This window comes from Amphibalanus amphitrite, unplaced genomic scaffold (assembly GCF_019059575.1).
Source record: "Amphibalanus amphitrite isolate SeventyFive unplaced genomic scaffold, NRLGWU_Aamphi_draft 000040F_arrow, whole genome shotgun sequence".
Taxonomy (NCBI): Eukaryota; Metazoa; Arthropoda; class Thecostraca; order Balanomorpha; family Balanidae; genus Amphibalanus; species Amphibalanus amphitrite.
The window spans coordinates 1,486,385-1,506,839 of NW_024881536.1; the positions used below are offsets into that span (position 1 = coordinate 1,486,385).

Consider the following 20,455-nt stretch of genomic DNA (forward strand, 5'->3'; position numbering starts at 1 on the left):
CCTAGCACCATTGAATTCGGCGTTGAGGATAATGTAGCGACCATTATCGTCACTAAAAACATTGCTAAAAACGATGCCAGAGTTTGGTCGTGCTAGTATTCCCACGCCTCTGCTGTTTTTCTCTCCATGAGCGAAATATCCACTGCCTCCCCATTGATTTAACCACATCTGGGCGTCTGATTCTGATGAATGCGTTTCTTGAAGAAGAATAATATCTATTGCTTTCTGTTTAAACCAGGTAAATATTTTACGCCTTTTTGGCATTTTTCGTTGAGCGCAGCCTCGTAGCCCGTTTACGTTGAGTGACGCTATTTTAAGCTTAGGAGACACAAACATTTCCTAAATTTAGCATTCCACGGTCTGCATGCGCATCGTCGCTCCATCTGTGAAATTTATAGATGGAGTGCAATGTAATACTGTTTCGATAATATTTTGAGTTTTGACCCGTAATGCTCCCGCAGAACCCTCCCATCCCCCCTCCCACTGGACGCAGCGTGCGCACGCTGTGCCAACGAGCCGGCACCGATCGCCCGCAGCCGCACCGCCGCGCCGGCCGGCCGCCAGATGGCGTTTTTATTTCGCGCGAAAAAAAAAACAAAAAAATCAGCATACGCATTATTTAAACGTAGGCAAGCTAACGTTACATCTCACTTTACGAAAAAGAAACGCAAAATGTAAAGCACATCGCCATAATTTTATGTAACGTTTCCGTAACTTTCATACAATGTAAAGCACTGCGACCCTTGTCAGAACGATCATCGCGATGTAGCCTGCATTCCAAGGAAATTCAAGAGATAACAGTACCCCCAGCAATACACACACCGACACACCCCTCCCCTGCAACCCGCGGTACTGTTACCTGTACAGGTAATTGCCGACGAAACCGTGGTCACCTGCATTAGTCCAGGTACAGACGTCGCGCCAGGCTGTACCGGAGACGAGCCGTCGCGACAGATCACCGTCGCCCGTCCGCGGCCGCGCCGCCCGAGCCGGGCTCGGCAGCCGACCGACCGGAGCCGCCGTCAGCTCGGCCAGACCGCCACGCCGCCGGCGCCAGCCGCGCGTCCAGGGCGCCCCCGCGCGCTCCGCCGCCGCCGTCGTCGTTTGCGTCGCGGACGGCACGAACATCAGCAGCAGCAGCGGCACCGGAGCGATCGACATCGGCCCCGCCAGCCGCCGCCGGACGCCGGCCGTCGGGACGGGCGGCCCCGCCGAGGAGTGACGTCACCTGGTCCATGCTGACCATCTTCTGACCTCGAGACTCGCTGTCCAACTTGCAGAAGACCGCACCTCTCCTCGAGTACACGGTGTAGATTTTTTTACGCTTTTTTGCTTCGAGCAGAGCGTTGAAGATCTCCTTGTTCATAGCTGATAACGACTCATTGATATAGAGAGGTGCCGCCGGTCGATCTCCATGGTTTTGTACTCTGGCTTGCTTCATCCTTCTCTCGTAAATGTCGTCCTTAACCTTGGTCTTGAAAAACTTTACAATGACTGTGCTGTCACCCTGGAGTCTGTGAGCGGTCTGGATGTCGCTGCCGGTGACATGTACCTCAGGGAGGCGTCGATTGAGGACAGATATCACCTTTCCTTCGATATCTTCATCGCGCTCCCTTTTTCCAAATTCCTCGCTCTTGAGTATCAGGCTGTTCATTCGTCTGTTGGTATCTATGCCTTCTAGCTGCTCCTGTAGAGCCTTAATGGTAGCTTCTTGAGAGCTAACTCTGTCCTTCAGTACGTTTGTTTCGGCATCTTTCAAGAACAGTTCACCTTCCATGATTTCAATACGTCTCTCCATACTTCTAAACTTTTCCTCCATGAGCTTCGTCACCTTTTCGATGCCTTTATCTATAATTGATTTCACGGCATCTAAGGACTCGCCGTCCAGACGGCATGAGTGCTCACCTTTTTCTGCGCTGTCTTTTTCTCTGCTGGAACGCTTGCTCTTTTTTTGACGTCTTTGTCCGTGTCCGTCATCCAGAGCCTGCATCATCTCTGGGAAAGAACACTGACGTTTTCGGCCACCTCTCCCTATCAGAACGGAGCGATCAGTGTCCTCGGCGTCACCGAACACGGAGTCCAGCTCCGATCCACCAGTGTCCGTGGTCATTTCACGCATCGACACCGAGACGAGCCGAAAATATCACTGTGTCCACCGCGAACGGGTACTGGCGTACACAAACACAAGCGTTCCACAAGGCTATTCCAGCGGCCGGCCGGTAACTGGCGCGGCTAGGCGACCCTACCGGCCCGGTACCTGTCCCTCAGGGCACGGCCGGCGACCCTCGCGCTCGGAGCGTCCGACCTCCACCGCCGCCGGGACGGGAATGACATACAGCTCGTCTTGCCGTGATCATAAACCATTGGTGATGGACATTTCATAACTGAAATAATTTATCGATTGCACTCACTTTTCGTGTGACCTTTAAACGCCCATGATTCATGAATATTTAACTACCAATTTGACGTTACTGCGTTAACGATTAAATATTCGTGATTGATAGCAAGAAAAATATCATTTGTATAAGTTTATGGTATTGGAAGAGGAATATACATACCTTGACACATACAAAAGGGCCGGGTCAGCCGTGGTCACCAGCGCAGTGGCTGGGTTTGTGACCTGTACCGTGCGTTTCGGAGTCTGTCTCCCAGTGACCCGTGTCGTGTGCTCCGGGGGTCTCCCAGTGACCCGTGTCGTGTGCTCCGGGGGTCTCCCAGTGACCCGTGCCGTGCGTTCCAGTGTCTCCGGCTCCCAGTGACCCGTGACCTGTGCTCCGGGGGTCTCCCAGTGCCCCGTGCCGTGTGTCCCGGGGTCTCCTGTGCTGTGTGTCTCGGGTTCTCCCAGTGACCCGTGCCGTGTGTTCCAGGGTCTCCTGTGCTGTGTGTTCCGGGTTCTCCCAAGTCCCAGTGACCAGTGACCTGTGATCCGGGGTCTCCCAGTGACCCGTGCCGTGTGTTCCATTGTCTCCGGCTCCCAGTGACCCGTGACCTGTGCTCCGGGGGTCTCCCAGTGACCCGTGCCGTGTGTCCCGGGGTCTCCTGTGCTGTGTGTCTCGGGTTCTCCCAGTGACCCGTGTTCCAATGTCTCCCAGTGACCCGTGCCGTGTGTTTCAGACTCAGTGTCTCCCAGTGACCCGTGCCGTGTGTTTCAGGCGCGCCGCCGCTGAGTGTCAGCCCGTCGTTCCACCGGGCCGGCGGCAGCAGTCGTCCCTGCAGTCCGAGCCTGCTGTCGCGGGACGCGCCGCAGGACCTGCTGCTCGCAGAGATACGCCGACTGCGAGAGCGACTCACAGAGCTCGAGGGCGAGAACCACTCGATGAGCATGAAGCTGAGCGCCCAGCAATGGGAGGTGGAACACCGGCTGGCAGAGATCGAGATGCAGATCTGCGGCGGCAGCTCGGCCGGCAGTAACAGCGAGGACAACGAGAAAAACCAGGAGTCCGCCATATGAGCGGAGTAAACCGGCAAGGACAACAAAAACCAGGAGTCGGCCATACGAGGGGACAGCGGCGGATCGCGGAGGAGGGTCGGGCCCGTTGAGGTGACGGGGAGTGGTGGGGTTGGCGCTGAGTGGTGAGTGGTGAGGTGTGAACAGGTGGTGCTCTGAACCTCTCAGGAAGGCAGACCGCGGCCAGTAGAGACGGTCCTAGCCAGGACGGTGGGCCGGCAGCTCTGGCGAAGCGCACAGCAGATACTGGAACGGTATGTCTGACGACTCAGGATAATAGTTTTGTGAGGGATGCACTCCATTGTTGCTGCCACAAACCGTCCCAAAAGAAACACTCGCTCTCACCTCACAGTCAATGCGCAGCCAGCCACCATCGCCTGAGAGTAGTGGCTGGCAGGAGTGCAATCAGTTGTCGCAAGAAGGCTCAGTGCTGTTTGCATCACATACTGTTCATTCCATTCACACTCACATCGGGGAACCACGGACCACCGTATCGCACAAAGCGTTGCTCGTTAAATCAACGGCCAGCTTCTGCGGGCCATGCTCCACCGAAACTGACATCTTCATTCAGACCAGTCCTGCTCGGGACGAGGCGACCCGACTCAATGCAGCCGAGCTGAGCGCGGCCCAGTCCAACTCAGCTGAGCGCAGCCCAGTCCAACTCAGCTGAGCGCGACCCAGCCAGCTCACGGGCGGAGCGGCGCTCCATTTTACCAACAAAGCAACGGCCGTGCCGCTGTCCGCCGGCACCAACCACGGCACGAGCTTACAGCGCTCGTATGAGCTTACAATAGCGCCGGTCCGGGCACCTCTCTCGGCGTCTCGGGCTGGCCTCGATCGGACACAAATCGGCCGCTCTGTGGCCGCCAAACGGCCGCGCCGGCCTCCCAGGGGCAGTAAAGTCGCTGCCGAGGCCGCGGCGCCGCAGCCGACAACAAATGGCCGAAACATCTTCCCAGCGGCCGAATGGCAGCGGAATCTGTCGTTAATGTCGCCACGAGTTGGCCAAGTTGGCGGATTCGCCGCTTGGTTTGTTATCTCGAGGGAGCCGAGGAGCTCGTCCGGTCGTCTCGCTGTGGACAGGGTGTTTGAGAACAGATTTACCAGCGCCAACAGCTGGTGTGATGCCCGGCGGCTCGAGTGACCTCCCCTGACGAGAGACTGGTCACTGGATCGTCTGTGACACCGAACACAGAATCACCCGCTCGGCCTGTCGCCGGGGGTCGAAGTCTCCCTGTTCCTTTCTTCCCTCCGTACTGCATGGAAGCTAACTCCTTCTGTCACGTCCCTCTATCCGGGGATTACTGCCAATCCCTGTATCTACACCTTTGTCTCCCAAAGGCACACCAGGCTTTTTCCTAGCCACCCCCTCAACCGCAACACTATACCGTCCCCGCCTTTGCTTCTAGCCAAGACGCTGCCACTGTCTACCCTCCCCATTCCCCAACGACCCCTCCAAAGCCGCCCCCGACACCCCCTACCCGCCGCCGCGGCGTCTGACCTTGACCCGGTCAGAGGCGCGGCCCGGCTCGGCTCTCGTCGCCAGCCGTCGTCATGGACGGTGGCTGAATAGACTGACCGTCCGCCGTCGCCGTCGCGTGGGGTGCCGACGTGCGGCGCGTCCCAACGAGGCCGGACCGCGGCGCTGGGGGGCAGCCGTCAGCTGACTGCGGCGCAGGGGGGGGGGGGGCTGATGGCACGGCGACTGGCACGGCAGTGATTTGTAGCGCTGTGGATGGCCCGCTGATTACGTTCGACACACGACTGATGACTGCACCACAACGACGTTTTGAAGACGACCGATTGAAGGCAGCCGGGTGGGTGGCAGACGACGAATGGGCTGGGCATTGTGGAGACAGAGGGCGGACCAGAATCGGGAGAAACGGGGAGGGAGGGAGGGACGACAAAGACAGAGACAGAGACAGACAGACAGACAATCATACAGACAGACAGACAGGGCAAGGCAGTACATATCTGATATCGCAGGCCGCAGCCATATAGCAGAAGCCTAGCGACCGATAACTGACGAGTGAGGGACGCGACTCGAAGAAAAGACGTTGACTGGACAGCGTAGTTCATGGTTTGCCTCAGCATCCTGTACGGCCCTCCAGGTATAAAGTGGTTGGGTGCCAACATCACAATAATCGATCTGCATTGATGAATACGTCTAATGGCTGTTAAAAACCACTGCCGAAATGTGTGCACGAACTAGTGGTGTCAATCGGAACTTGAATCTTCGGAATTCCGATTTTGTCCAATGTCCAATTCGGAATTCGGTTGGACAATGACGGCAGGCGTTGGACAAATTTGGACAATCACTTGCTACAGCTCAGCATTTTTATAAAGCAATCGTGTTTAACACTGATTGGCGAATACCTAGAAAGCTCAGCTTTTGATATGATGAACACATTAAAGCTGGTAATAGTACATTTAAAACAAATTAAATAACAGTGTTGAGTGTAAACTATTGCGTAGGTTTCGGAAATCTTTGGACAAATGGCTGGCTTGGACATTTTTGGACGGACAATCGACGTAAGCATTGGAAATTGGACGGACATTGGACATACATTTTCTGAAACTGACACTACTAGCACGAACCCTCCTCTAATTTCTATTGAGTTATTTTACAGGAGTGTCTTTGTCATTTGAAGTTATTACACCAAAAGCACATAGGCTAACCAACCACTCTTTTGCTGGAGGGCCGTACTTCCGAACCCATCACCTGCATGTTTATCACACGGCGCAGTACCCCTCCCTGCAGAAGGACCACGCACCCATCCACTGGGGACACATCTCTGTCCTGCCCTGCTCTCTGTACCTGCTCTCTATCCCTGCCCCTGCTCTCTGTACCTGCTCTCTACCCCAGTCCGTGCGCTCTGTCCCACGCGATAGCCGGCGGTCGGTGGCGTCGGTGTCCGTACCTGACCCGGTGTACCGACCGGTACAGACCCCAGGGACCCGGCGATGGATGGGTCCCCCACCCCTCTCTGTACTGACACCGTCACCGGGCAGAGGGGCCGAGCGCCGGCTCCCCACTCTGCCCCACCTCCCACTGCGGCACCCACGCGCCGGGCGGCTCGTGCAGCGCGCTGTGCGCCGGCGGTGACCTTTCCGCGCCGGCCGGCGGCCGATCGGCGCTGCCGGCGGCACGCGAGGGCCGCGGCGGCGCCGGCAGACGCCGCCCGGTGTCACTGCGGTGGCTAATACCTTCCGCACACACGCAACGGGCCGCCGAGCGGGGCTCAGCGGCGCGCCGCGGCGCCGATAATGAGGTCCGGTCGATGGCCGCCGGTGACACGGCACGTGTTGCGCGACACGGCCCGAACGGGTGTCATCCGGGGTAGGTAACTGGTGACATTGCTCCAATGGTTGTCATCCGAGGTAAATGGTGACGCTGCTCAGAAGCGGTGTCAATTAGTGACACCGATCCCAACAGGTGTCAACTGGAAACTGGTGACACGCAGCCCACTGTGAGTGGCAGGGACAAATACGGGATGATGGGATAAATGCGGGCTGGGTCGGAAGGCTCAAGGCGCCAAAGCTGAGATCGATACAAATTTACGAGTATTCAGTGGTATCACCGACGAATGCGCGGCATCTCAGGCGGTGCCGAACGTGAACCCTGAATGTGACTGAGAGCGGAGAGGAGCCGATGGGGAGCGGCGGCGGGCGGACTGCCGAGGACCCACCGGCGCAGGACTGTCTTCGCTGCTGCTCTGCGGCCCTCATCGACAGTGACTGAGTCAACAGCGGCGGCCGCGGACCGGCCCCCAGAGGCCGACGCGGCCAGCCCACAGAGCGGCGGCCGACCGCGGACCGGCCCCCAGCGGCGGCCGCCGGCCGGCCCACAGAGCGGCAGCCGCCGGCCGGCCCACAGAGCGGCGGCCGACCGCGGACCGGCCCACAGAGCGGCGACCGCCGGACCGGCCCACACGACACAATCAAAATACGAGCGGCGCGTGCATGGACGTTTTTCACGGGCTCTGGCCGAGACCGGCCGGGCCGCCAGACGTGACGAGCGCGGCGAGCGCGTGACGCGACGTGACGTGTACATACCAATACTTCGTCTTATCATTGTTACAAATCACTTTCGATTTGCCATTCATTTGTTGTGAAATATGATCGAATCTTGTTTTTGAACCAATACATATTGGGATTAATATGGGCTTCTTTGGTACAATGGCCTCTGCGAATCTCATAGGGTCGACTGTGAAGGAATATAAAACACCGAAAAATGTGTCACCAAACACACAAACTGCTCCGGCGAAGATACGCAAGTCAAAAACCATGCTGAAGAAACACGTAAAATGACCCACTAACACAATAAGCAGTTTTCTTGTTAAGCTGCGAGTCTCGAAGCAATTCATATGCAACTCAGAACGCTGCACAGTGGCAGGCCCTCACATTCAGCTAAAATACCAGGAACCCAGCAATAGGCTGCCATCTCAGAATAAAAAATCGCCCTTGACTCTCCATCTCCTACCAACAAGCGCTGACAGACTAAAATCGCCGTCCGTCTCACCGAATTCAAGTCTCCCTAAACTCGATTCACTGGTAGGCTCTGCCTCAGCGGGCAGCGTGGACCGAGTCCCCATCCAAGGACCGCCTCACTCGCGATAATTGGAGAGTATGCAGAGGTCCACCGTCCTTCCAGATACCCTCCTGGCGCCCCAGCCGAGCCGGCCGACTGCCGGCGGCCGTCGAAAAGGCTCTCTCCTCGCGTGCGGGGCGTTCGGAAACAATAAGCGTCTCACGCACCGGCCGAGCGCCGTCAGCGGAGAGCGCGCGGGGAGGCGGCGTAACAGGGGACTGGTGGGGGAGTGGACAGGACGGGAACTGGTGGAACCGGGGGACTGGTGGGGGAGTGGACAGGCCGCGGACTGGTGAGGGAGTGGACAGGCCGGGGACTGGTGGGGGAGTGGACAGGCCGGGGACTGGTGGGGGAGTGGACAGGCCGGGACTGGTGGGGAAGTGTCAGGCCGGGGACTGGTGGAACCGGGGGACTGGTGGGGGAGTGGACAGGCCGGGAACTGGTGGGGGAGTGGACAGGCCGGGAACTGGTGGAACCGGGGGACTGGTGGGATAGTGGACAGGCCGGGGACTAGTGGAACCGGGGGACTGGCGGGGGAGTGGACAGGCCGGGGGACTGGCGGGGGAGTGGACAGGCCGGGGGACTGGTGGGGAAGTGGACAGGCCGGGAACTGGCGGGGGAGTGGAAAGGCCGGGAACTGGTGGGGGAGTGGACAGGACGGGAACTGGTGGAACCGGGGGACTGGTGGGGGAGTGGACAGGCCGCGGACTGGTGGGGGAATGGACAGGCCGGGGACTGGTGGGGGAGTGGACAGGCCGGGGACTGGTGGGGGAGTGGACAGGCCGGGGACTGGTGGGGGAGTGGACAGGCCGGGACTGGTGGGGAAGTGTCAGGCCGGGGACTGGTGGAACCGGGGGACTGGTGGGGGAGTGGACAGGCCGGGAACTGGTGGAACCGGGGGACTGGTGGGATAGTGGACAGGCCGGGGACTAGTGGAACCGGGGGACTGGCGGGGGAGTGGACAGGCCGGGAACTGGTGGGGGAGTGGACAGGCCGGGAACTGGTGGAACCGGGGGACTGGTGGGGGAGTGGACAGGCCAGGAACTGGCGGGGGAGTGGACAGGCCGGGAACTGGTGGGGGAGTGGACAGGCCGGGAACTGGTGGAACCGGGGGACTGGTGGGGGAGTGGACAGGCCTGAGACTAGTGGAACCGGGGGACTGGTGGGGGAGTGGACAGGCCGGGGAACTGGTGGAACCAGGGACTGGGAAGTGGACAGGCCGGGGAACTGGTGGAACCGGGGGACTGGCGGGGGACTGGTGGGAAGTGTCAGGCCGGGGACTGGGAAGTGAAATCAGCCGGACAGCCGACAGCCTGAGACCAACTGCGAGTCGCACAGGTCGAGATATTTCAATAAATACGAAATCAGTAGACGGTTTAAAAGGAAGTCTGCAGCTTATGTAAGAACACTGGGGCGTATTAGCCTTGACACGACCGTTTTCATCCTCAAGACGGGCTCAGTTCCTTTATCTTGAATTATATTTACACAAAGCCTGTATAGCGCACGCCGTACCGGCACATTACATTGCCGGTCACTCCGACACGACTGTACAAAAAGACAACTCATTTCGCTGCCGTTCCGCCGCTACGCTCGCGTGTGGAGCGGCGACCGCTGGCAGCAGGGCTCTAGTGTGTCCTCTACGCTGCACGGCCTCTTCTATCTCTTATACGTCCGTGAAGCCGCTCTGTCATATCCGGCTCCTCGGCATTATTTCCGCTCCACAACTGCACTGCCCGTCCTAGCCAACTGTCTGAGGAGTGAGACCCTTTTGTGCGTTTTACTGCGCGGGTGGCCGACAAGCGGGGGCAGAAGTAAGCAATGTGACGGGTGGCTGGGGAGCGTTTTATTTTCACGGTGCTGCGCGCCTCGAGTGGTCTGTGAGTTCAGACGCCGCTTGCATTACACGGGGACCACTCGGTCGTTCCGCGCCAGTTCGACTTCATTAGCATTATAGTCGGACAGCGGAGATCTCCTAAATTGGACCTTCAGATCCAGCGCCCGCCCTAGGCCGGCCTCATCAGAACAGTTGATCGCAGCGACTAGCTTGCATGAGCTACTAATTCCCTATCAGCAAGACTATAAACCACAGTTAAAGTCTTCGCTTAAAATTCAGAAAATGGAAGGATTACAACTTTTGATACAATGTCAATGTATTCTCTGCAATAGGTGGAGGCAATAACATGATTATCGCATATCTTTTGGTAGGTGAGTTACCATATGATATCAACCATAACACATGACAGAACAGTAACAAACGCAGTTAAATAACGTAATACTGACTAGGTTTCATGGACCAGATAGCGAAACAACTTGATACGTACCAACGTAACAACGTATCGGCACGTACCAACGTAACAAAGTATCGGCATGTACCAACGTAACAAAGTATCGGCACGTACGTACCAACGTACCAACGTACGTATCGGCACGTACGTACCAACGTACCAACGTACTTGACACAAAGGCGAGCCAATTGACCTGACTTGATCCCGGCCACACAGAAACAAAGGGAACAGCGTCTCTATTATAGCGAATAAACACGGCACAACCAGGGACATCGCTGCAACGGGACATTGTCCCCTCAGGTACCACGGTGCACAACTCAGGCAGGCTTCACTTCTGGGCGGAGTGAGGCACTTACCACTCAGCTGCTAAGCCGCTGATCCGCACCGCTTCCAAGGGCAGCTCGGTGCCACCATGGACCGCGCACACTGCCGTTTTGGACCGCTCAATTTGCCGTTTTGCACTGATTTTTGAGCAGCCTCCTCAGCCGCTCCAGGCGAGGTCTTGGCTCCTGCAGGCGAGAGACCACCACACGTCACAGGTAGCACCAGCCACAGGACTGGTGCAGGAACAGGAGAGGCCAGGAACCGCCGCACGTCACAGGCAGCAAATACCAACAGGACTGGTGCGGGAACAGGATAGGCCAGGAACCGCCGCACGTCACAGGCAGCACTAATACCAACAGGACTCATGGTGCAGGAGCAGGATATGTAACCGGAGGAGGGATCTTAGACAAACGCCATAACAGAACCTCGCCACAATTCAACATCATCCAGGGCTCTCGCCCCGTGTCCTATTTCACAGTCAGCTCGGCGTCATTTTGTTCCGAGCTGCCGACCCGAGGAACGGAGAGACGGGCAGTCGAGGGACCCTCTCTCCACCACCACACGTTCCGGTGTGTCGGCGGACTGCCCTGAGATATAGCCGGCCTGGCAGTATCTGCAGACTGACACCTGAGGGGCGGACTGACCCGAGGGGTAGCCGGCAGTATCTGAGGACTGACCTGGGGGGCCGGCCGGCAGTATCTGAGGACTGAACTGAGGGGCAGCCGGCGCCCGGCAGTATCTGAGGACTGACCTGAGGGCCGGCCGGCAGCCGGCAGTACCTATCTGAGCACTGACCTGAGGGACGGACTGAGCGGGGGGGGGGGGGGGACGGCCGGCAGTATCTGAGCACTGACCTGAGGGACGGACTGAGCGGGGGGGGGGGACGGCCGGCAGTATCTGAGCACTGACCTGAGGGCCGGCCGGCAGCCGGCAGTACCTATCTGAGCACTAACCTGAGGGCCGGCCGGCAGCCGGCAGTACCTATCTGCGGACTGACCTGAGGGCCGGCCGGCAGCCGGCAGTACCTATCTGAGCACTGACCTGAGGGGCCGACCGGCAGTATCTGCGGACTGACCTGAGGGCCGGCCGGCAGTTACTGAGTACTGACCTGAGGGCCGGCCGGCAGTCGGGAGCAGACGACCAGAGGCACCACGGACGGCCGGCCGTGGGCACACACCAGCGGCCGGCGACACCCACTCAGCTGGGTCACCAGACGCTCACAGACAGACAGGGGCAGCGGGTCCCCGAACCGTACCGCCGCTGTGACATATATAGACAGGGACAGGGACCAGGCGGTCAGGGACAGTCAGGGGCAGCGGGTCCCCGAACCGCACCGCCGCTGTGACATATATAGACAGGGACAGGGACCAGGCGGTCAGGGAAGAGACAGGGAACGGCACAGCCGCTGTAACATAGACAGAGGTTCCGTTGATACTTGATAGTGTCATAACAGTAACAGCAGTCGGGGCGATTGACCGATTAGAGCAAAACAAAGTTATGGTTGAAATAGGCGGTGTGATAAAACAGACAAGATACGATGCTCGACATCGTTGAGGGGTAAAACAAAAGAATCATAAACAAAAATACATGCATCACGGCTTAGTTGAGAGTATAAGAGCTAATTCTGTAAACTGTTAACTAAACAAAACATATGGAAGGTCTCAAAATGGCTTGACTAGGAAATGTCAGAATGTGGGCGAAATAGTAAAACTGCTACCGAGGTCCTGTCTGAATGACAACATTCAATCGAGAAAAAAACATACGAGTAAACAATTATGAATGTTTGTCTGTACCCCAGAACAGTACTGAAATACATACAGATTACATGCTACGCTTTCTTCAGCCACCACAAGGCAATGTGATGGACTGCCAGGGGTCCTGTGCCGGTCCGCCGAGCTCGCCAGGCCTCTGGAGGCGCGGCTGGCACCACCAGGCGGCGGCAGAGCGCCAGGCTCGCGCCACACAGCCCGGACCTAACTGCTAATGGCCCGGTCTAATGTTATTACCAGCGTCCACCTGGTACCGTCCGACCCAGCGCCTAAACGTCACTGAATGTCTTCGAGGAACGTCCTCAATCTGCTGGCTCCTCTGCCCGTCCTCCTTCTACCATCTAGTTCTCGCGCTGCCGTCCTCACTGAACGCCCCCGCTGAACGCCTCGCTCTGCCGTCCTCGTTGAACGTCCCCGCTCTGCCGTCCTCACTGAACGTCCTCACTCTGCCATCCTCGCTGAACGCCTCGCTCTGCCGTCCTCACTGAACGTCCTCGCTCTGCCGTCCTCGTTGAACGTCCCCGCTCTGCCGTCCTCACTGAACGTCCTCACTCTGCCATCCTCGCTGAACGCCTCGCTCTGCCGTCCTCACTGAACGTCCTCGCTCGCCATCGTCAATCTACTGGCTCCCCGGACCGTGCTCCTTCTTCAATCTAGTCCTCGCTCTACGGTCCACAATATACTGTCCTAGCTGACCGTATTAACATCTTGAGCAGATCCTAGCAACTCCTCAGACAGATCCGTGTTTAGCACCTTGACCGTTTTATTTATGTCTCCGCTCGCTCTGTCTAATCTGACCGGCTAATAAGCGCCGCGTGTCCGCCACCCGAGAGCCGCGATACCCGTCTCCAGCCCGGCCGAGCGGCGTCTCCGGCGCTTAGAGGGCCTCATCAGACGGTTGGCGCGGCAGGAGTACCCTCGAGGCACGCCCCGCCGCCCCGCAGCCGGAGACAGGTGCCGGCGCAGAGTCCCTCTCCCACGGACCCGGAGGTGCACTCACGACTCCGCCGCGGCACCGTCTCCGGATATGCCGCCCGTCGACTGACGAACGACGCACGAAGGCTCACTTAGCCAGAGGAGCACCGGTCCCAGAGGAGATGGCTCTGCCGACTCTCAGTTATGTAATCTGAGGCGGAAAAGACCTTGGGCCGGCCCGGGTGAGTTACAGACACCCGAGCTAGCCAGTGACCGAGCGGCATCAAATACGGGACTAGATAGTGGACACTGGACAGACTGCGGTCTCCAAGCTACCCAATGACTAGAGCAGCGGAAAAATTAACGCGTCCGGCAGAATTGCATCCACAAATGCATCCACAAATACCTTTATATAAATTTAGTCAGAACCCTTTGATTGGAAGGATTTAAAAGGACAGAGCCTCCGCTAAGCGAAGCTTGTTGCGTTGAACTTGCCCTCTACCCTCCGATCGCGCAATTACGGGTCTATGGCAGAATTTAGAGTCCAAAGTTTAGCGTGCACACATAGCCGCGCACGGCCGGTGCCCTCACTGAATTCGTCGGGCTACGACCTGCCACCAACCGCAACCATACCTGTCAGGGCGCCCATAAACGTCAAGCGCCCGTCGAACCCAGACTGTTATAACGGGGAACGCGTGCTCTCACCACGCGGAGTCCAACGCTCTACCGACTGCGTCACGGAGCGCCACGGGACCGGCAATGTCCCAACACAGAGTACCTACTTGCATAGTATGTAAACATCAAACCTCAGTGGCATAGTTACAGTCTTCCGAGCCCTTTTCAGGTTTCACATATGCATAGCCTTTCGCTCTTACAAGCTGACACTGAAACATTTGAGCTATGATGAATGACCTTTCAAGTTTCAACATTTGCCTGTGACGTTGCTGTCATTGCAGCACTGTTCTCGCGACGTGCATTTCTGAACCTGTTTCATCATTTATATTGCGACGAGATTCAGAATCTCCCAGTTTCCATGTCAGAGATACAATACCCGCACAGCCCACCAGCTGTTCGCCGCTGTCTCGCCGCTCTACCGCCCAGTGGCGGACAGAGTCGCACTCCACCCACCCTGGGAACCGCCGGTCCGGTCCGACTGAGTGGCCCGACCAGCTCCACCGCAGCGCGCCCGACACCCTCCCTCCCAAACCCCGCCGTACAGAGCGGACCCGGGACCGCCCAGCTCCATCGCAGCGCGCCCTTCACCCTCCCCCCGAACCCCACCGTGCCGTACTGGGCAGACCTCGCCACCGCCGGCCTGGAGACCCCGGTACAGCTCACAGACGCCCACACGGGATTGGAGCCCCTCCGGCCGCTGTACTGGTACTGGCCAGCGACTCAGCGGGGCGCCGCTGCGGATCGGCGGAGTGGATCGAACGGCGCGGATCAGGACAGCTGAAACAATCAATCAGCGTGGGAGCTGCTCAAATCCAGAGTGAAGCAGGTGCCTGCTTCGGGTGCCTTGATTTATCGGTTGAGAGGCAGTCATTTCGTGCGCTTTGTCCATGAGCGCAGCTGGGTAAATTTTCGAAGGTGCCAGCTGCCAATGTTCGGTGCCATCGCTCTTCTGTTGAGTGATAAAGCGGGCGTAATTCAAGTGAATGGAACATAATAACATTCATCGACAAGGAAACCGCACCAGAGAACAGAAATGCGCTATTCCTTCTCAACACGCAGCCAAACCGAAATAGGAATCTGTCATGCAGCTCTCGGGATCCATGCGTCGCGACTCCAGGGGTAGGGCCACGGGCAGGACGGCGGCTGCCTCGCGGCCCTCCCAGTACTCATGATGCGAGGGAAAGACGTCTGTCAGCGCCGAGGGCAAAGCGGAGGGCGCCCCGCGACTCTGCGGGTACTCCTGTACTCCAGTGGATACTCGGCACTCTGTGGGTACTCGGTACTCTCTGTAGGTACTCGGCATTCTGTGGTTACTCGGCACTCTCTGTGGGTACTCGATAGTCTCTGTAGGTACTCGGTACTCTTTGTGGGTACTCGGCACTCTCTGTGGGTACTCGGCACTCTCTGTGGGTACTCGGCACTCTCCGTGGTTACTCGGCCCTCTCTGTGGGTACTCGGCACTCTCTGTGGGCACTCGGTACTCACAGTGGCAGGCCAGCGAGTGGTAGACGTCGGCCAGCGCCGCGGGCAGTGCGGCGGCCGCGCCGCGACTCTCGGTCAGCTGGTCGGCCAGCTGGGCCAGCACGGCGGCGGCCCGCTGCGCCGTCCACTCCCGCTCGGCCCGCTCACACAGACAGGCGGGCGCGGCCCGGAGCGACAGCAGCGCCGCCTCGTGGCGCGACGGTCCCGCCACCTGCGCACACAGGGACCGACGCTCAACAGCGCTGCAGACGCCGACTGAGGCGCCTGCATATTTCAGTGTCAAACAGCCGGGCACTGCAGCAGGATATTGACGACTGCTTGTTCAGTTTTATTGGATACTCGATACAGAACGCTGCTAAATAAATAATAAAACGAATAAAGCACAAGTTAGAAATTCAGAAGGCTTGGGAACTGGAATGTTTTAACAACGTTATTGGAAACTTGTTCTGCAAAGGAAACATAGCCGTCAGAAGCCAATAACAATATGCAGGAGCTGGCTGTCGGAAATAACTTACCTCAGAGTCGTTAAGTTCGGTAAGCTGCTCCAGCACAAAGCCCAATCTGCCGGCAGCGACATTTACCAGTCACCATATCGCCAGCGGCCGGCAGTTACATTACCCATGTCCGGGGCCGCGCTTTACGCCGGGCCAGAATTTCCACAAAGCCGCTGCAAAGCCGGCCGTTCTTTTATTGAAATGACATTGCCATCAGCCGTATACATTTGGTTGGCCGACACAAATGTCATGAAGGCGGAACGTTCATGGGGCGACCGTTCGTTCCGGCTGCACCCAAAGTCGCCAAAGGGCGATGTAGTGTCGCCGCGCCCAGTCAATACACAGAAACGGCAGGGGACATCGGTACAGGCTGCGATATAGGGGATTTGCACACGCGAAATGAACTGCTCAAAGCGAACATGGCACACGGCCGTCCCATAAATTCGCAGGTGATTGTGATTTTATCCCCGGTCCCGGAAAACATCGGCGCCAAACTGCGAATGGCAGCGCGCCGAACACGTATGGCTAGACGGGACGGTGTGAGCGGGTTCCGGGCCGTGGGCGACGGGAGGTGACCGGGTCTACGGTCGTCAAGTTAGATGTAAGTGAATCCTAATCTATAATCTAAGATTCGGAATCAGGTGAGCCCCTACGATTTGGACCAAACTTGGTCAGTGGATAGTACGTAACGTCCTGATTACGATGCACCCAAAATCTAAGCTCGGCCCGCCATATTTACGAAGTTACGGATGTTTGAATTTCAAGGTCATTCGGGAGAGCCCCTACGATTTCCGTCAAAATTTGTGTACGGACACTCTAGATGCTCCTCATTACGAATATCACAAAATTTAAGCTCGGCCCGCCATATTTACGAAGTTACGGAGGTTTGAATTTCAAGGTCATTTGGGTGAGCCCCTGCGATTTCCGTCAAAATTGGTATACGGACATATTACATCCTCCTCATTACAAATATCATAAAAGTTAAGCTCGGCCCGCCATATTTTTCAAGTTACGGAGTCACAAAGTTACGGAATTTCAAGGTCATTCGGAGAGCCCCTCCGATTTTCGTCAAAATTTGTATGCGGACACATTACATGCTCCTCATTACGAATATCGTAAAAGCTAAGCTCGGCCCGCACTATTTCAAAAGTTAGAGATGTTTGAATTTCAGTGAGTTTCAAACGTCAGTAACTTTTGAAATAGTGCGGGCCGAGCTTAGCTTTTACGATATTCGTAATGAGGAGCATGTAATGTGTCCGCATACAAATTTTGACGAAAATCGGAGGGGCTCTCCGAATGACCTTGAAATTCCATAACTTTGTGACTCCGTAACTTGAAAAATATGGCGGGCCGAGCTTAACTTTTATGATATTTGTAATGAGGAGGATGTAATATGTCCGTATACCAATTTTGACGGAAATCGCAGGGGCTCACCCAAATGACCTTGAAATTCAAACCTCTGTAAGTTCGTAAATATGGCGGGCCGAGCTTAAATTTTGTGATATTCGTAATGAGGAGCATCTAGAGTGTCCGTACACAAATTTTGACGGAAATCGTAGGGGCTCTCCCGAATGACCTTGAAATTCAAACATCCGTAACTTCGTAAATATGGCGGGCCGAGCTTAGATTTTGGGTGCATCGTAATCAGGACGTTACGTACTATCCACTGACCAAGTTTGGTCCAAATCGTAGGGGCTCACCTGATTCCGAATCTTAGATTATAGATTAGGATTCACTTACATCTAACTTGACGACCGTACCGGGTCTGGGTCCCCGGCGCGACACTGGCCAGCGGGTACCCTGAGCGACACTGATGACGGGCGGCTGGACCGGCAGGACTGAGCGGGCACGGCGGTAGACAGCCCAACCACCCTGCTGACTTGTACAGCATCCTACTTATACAGTGACCCGGACCACGTCTGGCCTCTGCAGTGACCAACGAGTACTGACCACTGGCCTCTGCAGTGACCCCTGACCGCTGACCGTTCAGAGACCCCTGTGGTGACGACTGGCCCCTGCAGTGACCCCTGGCGACTGACCCCTGCACTGAACCCTGCGGTGACCCCTGACGACTGACCCCTGCACTGAACCTGCGGTGACCCATGACCACCGACCCCTGCACTGAGCCTGCGGTGACCCCTGACCTCTGACCCCTGCACTGGACCGGCGGTGACCCCTGGCGACTGACCTCTGTTCTAACCCCAGCAGTGACCCCTGACCTCTGACCCCTGCACTGAACCAGCAGTGACCCCTGACGACTGACCTCTGTACCGCCGCCGGGTGTGCGGCGAGCAGCCTGGCCTGCCGGCGCGGCAACCGCAGCGGCAGCGGCGGACTGAGGTCGGTGGACCGCAGCCGTTCCGAGCCGCCCGTGGCGCCGGCGTCTGCCGACACAGACCGAACACACCCGCTGAGAAGGAACCTGAATAGTGGGCAGTATGTGGATACTGGGCAGGCGTAACGGTGATGACTGATAATGTTAGCATAGATCGTTCAAAGGGGATCGGGAAATGGGTCACTTTTGGAGATCAGGGGGAGGGCGGTGGGCATGACTGCGTAGTGCGTACAACCCACCTTCGAGAATGTTCTCCAGGTTGATCCTCTCGCTGACGGCGTGCTGATCAAACAGCAGGACGACGTCCCCGGAGCAGGCTGCTATGAACTTGTTTTCCAGCTGTTTAAGCACCTGCCGAAGCGATTAGACACGGGATCAACAAGCAGCTTACAACTTACAACTTACAGCCTTCCCAAAAAGTACAAGGTTCAGCAATGACATCACGGTAGTGATTGGCTCAGCACAGCACACGCCACCCCCCGCCCGCCCTCGCGCTCCGTCCCCCCCCCCCCCTCCTCCACTCACGCGGACCGTCTGCAGCGTCTTTGCAGTGACGTCACAGGCCAGCGGGCGCCAGGCGGCCGACAGACCCGTCCTTAGCGACATCACCGGACGCTCGAACTCGCCGCCAGAGGGAGAGAAAAGGAGAAACGTGGGGAGAGGGAGGGAAGGAGTGAGAGTCGGACAGGGACAGGGTAAAAGAAACATACAAAGGGCTTCCTATGTGATTGGCTCTAGTTTATATTGGGCCGGCTTTTTCATCTCTGCCGAACGCATCACTGGGCTGCTATCCGGTACAGCATACCTCTCAGGCGTCAAACTACTAGCGACATCTGTGTAGAAGATTACAAAAGCTCGGCTGCTATCCGTTACAGCATACATCTCAGGCGTCAAACTACCAGCGACATCTGTTGAGAGAACTGCGAACGCTCAGCTGCTATCCGGTACAGCATACCATTCCAGGCGTCAAACTACTAGCGACATCTATTGAGAGGACTGCGAACGCTACGCTGCCATCCGGTACAGCATAGGCCTGGTCGGAATCGGCTGCTGTGCTGTTGTCAGCTGAGATCCAAGCCCCTGATTGGTTGAGATATTGATGACGTATCACGCCTTCCCGCGCTGTGACGTCATACCTCTGCTGACAGCCGGCTTTTCGGCTGCTGGGAGAAGGCAGCAGCACGTCAGCCGAAATTCAAAGTGGCTCGAAAGTGGCGCATGTAAGTCAAAGCGCAGCTTTATAGTGCAGGTGGTTAGTTTTTATATACGATGTTTTTGACGTATTTTGTATTAAATATTTTTCGCGAAAGATAGCAATTATTTCTTTTTCATGGCGTAATGTGCGAGTAAGCCTGAAAACAGTACCTACAAATCGAAATGCCAGCACCGCCTCAATTATCAATCCTGTAATTTTTTCTATAGCCTCGGCAAATAAACCTCAGAAATATAATGTAACGACTAACGGAAGATAGTCGTTGAAAAAAGCGCGAAAATGCTACCTCTCCTCAAGTCTCAACTCTCAACCCTATCTGTCGAGCGCCATCTTAGCGTCTCAGCGCCATCTGGGCTGACGTTTCCTGTCAGCCGATTATGAACAAGCCCGTCAGCAGCGTGGTGTGGGCGGGGCTTATTCTCGGCTGACAAAGTTCTGTCAGCCGATTCCGACCAGGGCTCATATCGTTCAGGCGTCAAACTACTAGCGACATCTGTTGAGAGGACTGTGAACACTCAGCTGCTATCCGGTACAGCATACCATTCCAGGCGTCAAACTACTAGCGACATCTGTTGAGAGGACTGTGAACGCTCCGCAGCTGTCCGGTACAACATACCGTTCAGGTATCGACTACTGGCGAAATCTATTGAGAGAGCTGCAAACACCCTACTAATGACTGAGGCACACTAGTGGTAACAGGTGGGATTTGAACAGTGGCAAATGGAGTGCCGATATCGTTTGAATTGGACCTCTCCTTATGCTCTGCATCGTTGCAAGGGCCGAAAGCGTCTTATAGCGCATACGGTGATGTTTTGAAATAAAGAAAACACAATTCTAACGAATAGCGTTGTCCAGGGCTGCGGAGTAGGAGTCGGAGTCGGAGTTAGTCGGAGTCGGAGTTAGTCGGAGTCGACAGCTCTGCCC

The 20,455-nt window shown here is 56.8% G+C and overlaps 3 protein-coding genes across 3 annotated transcripts in view; 1 reads left to right on the forward strand and 2 right to left on the reverse strand.

Moving 5' to 3' along the window:
• LOC122375305 (cyclic nucleotide-gated cation channel alpha-3-like) overlaps positions 1 to 7,610 on the forward strand; it is a 79,677-nt gene extending 72,067 nt beyond the window's left edge. The window contains exon 12 of the mRNA XM_043354618.1: positions 3,153 to 7,610. Coding sequence (XP_043210553.1) covers positions 3,153 to 3,451 — 299 coding nt within the window. The 3' untranslated portion in view covers positions 3,452 to 7,610. The remainder of the gene's footprint in view (positions 1 to 3,152) is intronic.
• On the reverse strand, positions 667 to 2,310 carry LOC122375315. Its single transcript, XM_043354628.1, has 2 exons — positions 2,258 to 2,310; positions 667 to 1,995 (listed from the first exon to the last, which is right to left on the reverse strand). Exon 2 carries the CDS (start codon positions 1,991 to 1,993, stop codon positions 956 to 958), a length of 1,038 nt encoding a protein of 345 aa, XP_043210563.1. The 5' UTR covers positions 1,994 to 1,995; positions 2,258 to 2,310; the 3' UTR covers positions 667 to 955.
• Positions 7,611 to 10,171: 2,561 nt separating the features above from the next.
• On the reverse strand, positions 10,172 to 20,350 carry LOC122375127 (DNA mismatch repair protein Mlh3-like). The gene is made up of 7 exons (XM_043354339.1): positions 18,844 to 20,350; positions 18,558 to 18,669; positions 18,247 to 18,367; positions 16,005 to 16,050; positions 15,493 to 15,700; positions 11,757 to 11,908; positions 10,172 to 10,833 (listed from the first exon to the last, which is right to left on the reverse strand). Exons 1-7 carry the CDS (start codon positions 19,024 to 19,026, stop codon positions 10,768 to 10,770), a joined length of 888 nt encoding a protein of 295 aa, XP_043210274.1. The 5' UTR covers positions 19,027 to 20,350; the 3' UTR covers positions 10,172 to 10,767.
• Positions 20,351 to 20,455: the final 105 nt, after the last annotated feature.